This window comes from Gadus chalcogrammus, chromosome 4 (genome assembly GCF_026213295.1).
Source record: "Gadus chalcogrammus isolate NIFS_2021 chromosome 4, NIFS_Gcha_1.0, whole genome shotgun sequence".
NCBI lineage: Eukaryota > Metazoa > Chordata > Actinopteri > Gadiformes > Gadidae > Gadus > Gadus chalcogrammus.
In genome coordinates this window covers 31,263,647-31,270,914 of record NC_079415.1, presented here as the reverse complement: position 1 = coordinate 31,270,914, position 7,268 = coordinate 31,263,647, and the positions used below count along the sequence as shown (strand labels likewise).

Below are 7,268 nucleotides of genomic sequence, written 5' to 3'. Positions count from 1 at the left end.
AAATAGTGTCAGAAAGGCCACAGTTTGGAACAATGAACAATTGATAACACATGGGGAAATAAAGTTCCCATACCATACCACCATCAACACCATCTGCTAGAATACATGAGCAATTAAACTGATTAAAACCAAACAAACAAAATAAATATCATGTGTCATAGTGCGATTCATTTAGAAATGTGATACATCTGGGGCAATTAGCAGACGTTTTTTTCCAAAGCGACTAACTATAAGTGCCATAAGGGATATTTGTCGTTTCACTTGGTGCCTACATCATTTACAGTGCAATGGGTACACTTTTTGTCAATTTAGACAGTATACTTTAAAGTACTCGGTCTCGATAGGGGTATTGAGGACTCAAATATCTGCCTTGAGACATCTAAATATCCATAACATTATTCCTTCAACACTTTTTCCTCCTTCAAGGTTAGGATTTGAGTTTACACTTGTATATCACGTAGGCCTATACCCATGGTGTGGTGTGTGTGAACTTTGAATAAGTTAGCAGCAATACAATAACATTACTCATAAATAGACAGAATAAAAGACTAATTAAATCACTGGGGAAATCCTTTTAGTGTTGGGCTTATTTAAAAAGTTCAGAATGCGTTGCATAAATCTAGGTTTATTACGTTGTAAAGTTATTAGCAGATAATGAACCAATAAATAAATACCACTTTAGAAAGCCGAAAGCAGTGACAGATGGAAATCAAATCAATGTTAAAAGGACACGCACACCATAGCGCGATCACATCAACCGCTTCCTTCTGTGTGACAGTATAGTTGTTCCATTTCCTCACACACACATAGTTGTGTAAACCATAAAACAACCAACACCTGCGCACACACACACTCCCTTTGATCCACCACGGCGAACACACATTAAAAAAAAAAAAATATGAACAGTTGACAGTTATACAGCCGGGACAATTATATGTCTGCGAGTATAAACCTCCCCCCCCCCCCCAACACACAGACACACCCGGAGCCAAAACAACAGGATTTATTTTACTGCTGTCACTTTCAGGAATTGATGGAATGTTGTGTGAGAAGTGGAAACGGACGTTTAAAAAACAGCTCGCAGGACGTTAGCTCCTCGACGCGACTGACAGACGTTTATGAGTTGTTTGTGACAGCCTGAGCAGTAGTGGAGCCTTTTGACCAGATGTGAGAGCCTTTGGCCATTAGAGCTTGGGTGTGTGTGAGAGAGAGAGAGAGAGAGAGAGAGAGAGAGAGAGAGAGAGAGAGAGAGAGAGAGAGAGAGAGAGAGGGAGAGCGAGAGAGAGAGAGAGAGAGAGAGAGAGAGAGAGAGAGAGAGAGAGAGAGAGAGAGAGAGAGAGAGAGAGAGAGAGAGAGAGAGAGAGAGAGAGAGAGAGAGAGAGAGAGAGAGAGAGAGAGAGCGCGAGAGCGAGCGCGCGCCTTCGTGGACTGGGCGTTGTTTGAGGTACCCCACCTTAGAACCAGGACAGCATCTGGGCGTCACGGCAACGGCCTCTGTGTCTCTAAGGCCGCGTCGTCTGGATGGAAACAAAGCGAGAGTCGACGTGTTGATCACATCCTGCCGCTTTTCATCCGAACGCCGTAATCCTAAAGCACGGAATGACTTAAAGCGTCTCTACAACACAAAACAATTCCAAGACAAAGTGCGTGAATGGCAGACCCGTGAGGTCTTTGTGTTCTTTTAACCATCCCCCATGGCCTGTTTGCCCCCCCCCCCTCCCCACAGATATTGTATAAGCAGAGAAACCACAGAAATGAATGTAAACCAGTTAATAAGAATAACTATTTTGTTATAGAATACTCACAGATTTTATAAAGAAAAGTTAGATTTTAAAATATAAATTGGATAAATTCCTCTCTGAATAACATTGCTCCAAGAAGTGACGGCTGATGTGAAACGGTGGCGTGGTACACGCGTCTAACTGGTGTCGCCCCGTGTCGAGTGCGTCTGCGCTCCAAAGGGAGCGGATCCATCCCACCGGGGGCTGGTTTACATATCGCCCCTGAGGCACGCTTCTGGGATTTGCATGCGACTGTTTTACGCCTGTCGCGTTTTGCATAGTGGGGGCCGTGGCAAGCCCTGGCCCCGCCCCTAACGACACCTATGTGTATGTACCCCTGCCACGCTGGCCCCGCCTCTAACCACACCTGTCCTTACCCCGGCCCCCGCCCCCCAGATCTCCAGATGTGTCCCAGGCCAGCCGGGGCGGGCCTGCAGTCCTACGATGGAGTCCAGGAGTCCCGGCGGCGTCGAGGGCGGAGGAGGAGGAAGAGACGCTGATCACCGTGCCGACGCCGACGACGCCGACGCCGACGCCCAGCCCGGCGCGCCCACCCTGTCCATGGATCAGATCCGAGTGGCGGCGAGGAGCAGCAACGAGTACACCGACGGACCCACGCTGGGGGCCCGCAGAGCCGGCACCCCCCCGGCCCCCGGCGCCCTGCCCGAGGGCCCCATCGGGGCCTCACCGCCCGCGTCGGGGCCCGGGACCCCCGCCGAACCGGGCCCCCCCGGCCTCCCTCCCCCGGCGCGCCACTTCTCGTTGACCCCCTGCTCCTCCCCCACCACCACGGCCCCGGGCGGGAGACGGTCCTCCTCCCCCCCCCGCGGGGGGAGCCTCCCGCCGCTGCAAAGGCTCATGGGTAACGACGAGACCATCAGGACTCAGCCGAAGCGCGCCGCGCCCGTCGGCGGCGAGGAGCGGAAGCCCCTGACGGCCGTCGTCATCGCCGGGGGGCCGCCGCACTCGCAGCGCTGCGCCGCATGCGGCCGCTGCGCGTGCGGCGAGTGCACGCGGCCGCGGGCGCTGCCCACCTGCTGGGTGTGCGGCCGGCGCTGCGTGTGTTCGGCGCGGGGCGCGGCCGAGGTGGCCACGTGCGTGTGCCTCGTGCGCGGCCTCTTCTACCACTGCTCCAGCGACGACGAGGACACGTGCTCGGAGAAGCCCTTCTCGTGCACGCAGGCGCACTGCGCCGCCCGCTGGGCCGCCGTCGCCCTGCTGACGCTGCCGCTGCCCTGCATCGCCTGCTACCCGCTGGCCCGGGGCTGCGCCGCCGGGGGCCAGCGCTGCTACGACGCCGCCGCCCGGCCCGGGTGCCGCTGCGAGGGCGGGGCGCGGCGGCGCAAGGGGGGCGGCGGCGGCGGCGGGAAGACGACGTAGAAGGGGTTCGGTGGACGTTTGAGTCGGGGCGGATGTTTTTTGGCGGGATGGGTGTTCTTTCTGGATGGACGTTTGGACGGGATTAAGGTTCTTTTTGGGGGTGGACGTTTTTGTCCGGGTGGGACGTTTTTTCGTGACGGACGGACGGACGGACGGACGGACGGACGGACGGACGGACGGTTTGCCGGGGTTCGAGTTAAAAGTCGACTGAAATGTCGCAGAGTTACGCTTGCAGACGGAAAGGTGGACGCATGGGTTTTTAGGGCGTTTTTCTGTTTGTGAACCCCCCCACCCCCCCCCTCCCCTGCCGTGTCCTCCAGTTCGGTGTGTTGTTGGATACCTCATGTCTACCACGTCAAGGTGGGTTTACTTTGTCTCCGGTCGCTGAGTGCCCGGAGCGGATACACCTTTGTTCTGGGCGCTTGAATGGCGGACTACTGTTAGGGTTTTGTGTTCTGTTAAACATCCCCAATGACCTGTTTACCCCCCCTCCCCCCCTTCCCCTCCAGATATTGTATCACCTGAGAGCCAAAATGTACTTAATATGAATTTAATACGATTTATTAATATGCAGAGAAAACTCCAGACATTCATGTTAACCAGCTTAAAAAGAATAAGTGTATTTTGTAATCGAAAAGTAACTTCCGACAGATCTTTTTATCTAAATCAGAAAATGTCAACTGTGAAAAGTTTTTCTGCTGTAATAGTCACGATGAGTCCACAGTTTTAAGAATAATTTTTCATTCCTTAAATGTGTGTTGACAGCACTGTGTGTTAAATCACTTAATGTTAATTTAGCAAAAACTAGAATTTCACACTCCTTCTCATTGCAAATTGTACAGATACGTTTTTTACGAGAAAATGTTTTATTTTCTATTTTTTTTCTGCTGTTTAGTGTGAAGTTTAAGAAAACAAATCCTATATATTTATTTTGGAGGTTTATTATTTTATAATGAAATATTTATTTCAAAAGGCATCGACAGTCGTTTTGTCACACAACCCGTGGTTCGCAGTGTGACGATTGGTAGAATTAGAGGAACAGATGGGCTTAATATTTTGTCATTAAAGAAAACATCTAGGAAGTCTCGAACCGTTGTATTCCATTTGGCTGTATTTTGGGTTGAAAGACACACACACATTCTGAAAACGCGCATCTACTCGCAATCAATCAACTAATTTTACTGACTCAATTATGTCTTAAAACCAGCAAGATCCTAATAAAGCAAACTTAAAAAATGTAAGTACCTTATTGTCTCTACAAATGTATTTATTGTAAGTCACTTTGGATAAAAGTATCTGCTTGCTTCCTTAAACGTTAATATAAAGTTAAACCATTCATTTATCTTCAAACCTGCAACATGTAAATTATTCTTTCAAAACTATTTTCCACTGCATCCATAGCCTTCAAACTTAAGTGTCTGAAATATGAAATAGTACACCTCCCTATGGCAAAAACAAACCGGATATTCTCTCTATTTCAAGTTATACTGCAGTCTGCAGAAAAAGACAGTTTGATGTTGAAGTCATGTTTGAAGTTGATGTTTCTGTCCACCTTTTAGTATTTCCTCCCTCCTAAGAATACAATTTGAGAGATAAGGTGGTTTTTCATATCAGCCCTGGCAGGACTCAGTCCTTCAGAATTTGCATGGGACTGTTTTGCATAACGGACCATCGAAGATGGAGTCCAATGTTTAAACCCCCGATGAAATCATACGGAAACCTGTTCCAACCGGTGGAAATAAGTGGCTGCAGAATTTCAAAAACACTGACGAAAGCTCCCGTTCTGCTTTTCCTCTACAGCTGTCTCAAATACACTATTCAAATAGTTATTTATTTGTACAATAGATATATTTCACAACACTTGTGCGAGTGGTCCTGTTTTATTCACAACCACCTCTACACATTACCAATAACCAACTGTGCAATGTGACGTCAGAGTGATGTCTTTTATGTGTCATTATTGGACGTCAAATGTCCGTCCACTGAAGAGGTCAGCCGGTGGCTACGTTACCACAAGGTGAAATGGGTACAGCGCCACCTAGCGTCCCGGGGCATGTCATGCTTTGGCTAATGAATCGATTTTCTTACCGCCATTTATCACACCTGCAAACTTGTCGCTTTTCGGCGACAATTGCCGTTTTCTTCATTTGGTTCATTCACGTGAATCGCGTAGATCCGGAGAGTTTCCTTTTAAGATTTAAAAAAAAATGTATGCAGTCGAGCTGCCTTTCCAGTATTTTACCGATGATTCCCCTCCCCCCCTGCACCGTCACCTTTTTTACTCTGAGGTGTTTGCAGGTCTGATTTATACTCAAGACAATTGCAGTTTTCTAATTGATGAGCAGAGTCGAACTACGGCTTTGATCGGATTAAGCTGTGCATGTTAATGTACTGACTGGCTCACTTTGATCCCTATCTCTCTCTCTCTCTCTAGCTCTCTGGCTCTCGAGCATATCGACGTCTATCCAACTTCCAATGTTTGGGGGGAAGTTTCTTTGGAAATCCCTCAAATAACATTTCATTAATGTACGCACTTATTGTATGTTGTACGTCCTTGCAATTAAAAATGCTACTTAGCATTGTGCAGAATCTTATTCTAGCTATCTTTGTTGTATACAGGGAATGGGTTAACCTAGTAATCGTTAGTGCTTGGCACTTCGTTTTTATTAACATCCTAAGTTACTGTACCAACAGCGATAAGTTGTTTCTCTTTCTTCTGAGAAATGTACTTACTTACTTGTGTCTATGTGTGCCTGTCTGTGTTTGTGGGTCTGTCTGTCTGTCTATCTTGGTGTTTTTCTGTCTGATAGTCTGATACTCTTTCTGTGTGTGTGGGACCTTTTAAACTTACCGTCACCTGTTTTTCCGGCCCCCATTGGAGCAGGACGTAAGACCTCTTCACTTTTTTGTTTGTTTTATCGCTGGGATTGAAGCGGGGAAGGGTGTGTGTGTATGAGCGTGCACACACACATGTACCTGTGCGTGCGTGCCTAGCAGTTAGTTAGCAGAGGGGGAACGCGAGGCCTCAGAAAGCATTACTTTGAATGACAAAGGGCCAACAGTTTCGCGGCGGCATTCAGGCACTGTGTGCATTCAGCCCGTCGTCAATGGGGGGCGTGGTCGTCTGGAGAGAGGCTGGGGGGGGGGGGTATTCTGGATATCCGTAGAGTTCCTGTCGGCTACCTGCGAGCCACTTATTAGTATTCACCGTGGGAGAGAGGACGACGGGTTGGAAGTGTGTGTTAGTGTGTGTGTGTGTGTGTGAGAGAGAGAGAGAGAGAGAGAGAGAGAGAGAGAGAGAGAGAGAGAGAGAGAGAGAGAGAGAGAGAGAGAGGAGAGAGAGAGAGAGAGAGAGAGAAGAGAGAGGAGAGAGAGAGAGAGAGAGAGAGAGAGAGAGAGAGAGAGAGAGAGAGTGTGAGTGTGTGTAAGTGAGAGAGAGAGAGAGAGTGGCGCGAGAGTGAACGAGCGAGCAAGCGAGAGAGAGAGAGCGAGCGAGCGAATGTTAGTGAGTCCATCCATTACTTCGAGGCAAAGGGGGTGAATGTTTTTGGGTGGGAAAAAAAAACAGACAAACAACCACAGGCTGGCTGAAGGCCGGGCGGTGAGGAGCAGAGGTTCAGAAGGCCGTACCTTCTGTTGGAGGAAGTTCCTTCATCGCCATGGTGACGATGATGATGATGATGATGATGATGGCGGGGCACAGCACTAGGGCAGGACGGGGAAGAGGAAGAGGGGTGTTATTTATAACCTGGACAGCAGTCAGTCCAGGGGACGCAGCAGCTGAGAGGAATAGGAAGGGGATGTATCTCTGTCCCCAGGACTTCCTGTCCTTGTGTATGTGTGTGTGTGTGTGTGTGTGTGTGTGTGTGTGTGTGTGTGTGTGTGTGTGTGTGTGTGTGTGTGTGTGTGTGTTGATGTGTTTTCAGATGTGTGTGTGTGCAAGTGTGTGTGTGTGTGTGTGTGTGTGTGTGTGTGTGTGTGTGTGTGTGTGTGTGTGTTGATGTGAGTGTGTGTGTTGATGTGTTTGCAGATGTCTGCGTGTGTGTGTGCAAGTGTGTGTCGATTTGTGTGTGTGTTTATGTGTGTGGGTGTGTGTGTGTGTTGGTG

The 7,268-nt window shown here is 48.9% G+C and overlaps 1 protein-coding gene across 1 annotated transcript; it reads left to right on the top strand.

Annotated features, from left to right (window-relative positions):
- Positions 1–2,158: 2,158 nt before the first annotated feature.
- Positions 2,159–3,161, top strand: spry2 (sprouty RTK signaling antagonist 2). Its single transcript, XM_056588432.1, has one exon. The coding sequence runs from the start codon at positions 2,226–2,228 to the stop codon at positions 3,159–3,161; it is 936 nt and encodes a 311-aa protein (XP_056444407.1). The 5' UTR covers positions 2,159–2,225.
- The last annotated feature ends 4,107 nt before the right edge of the window (positions 3,162–7,268 follow it).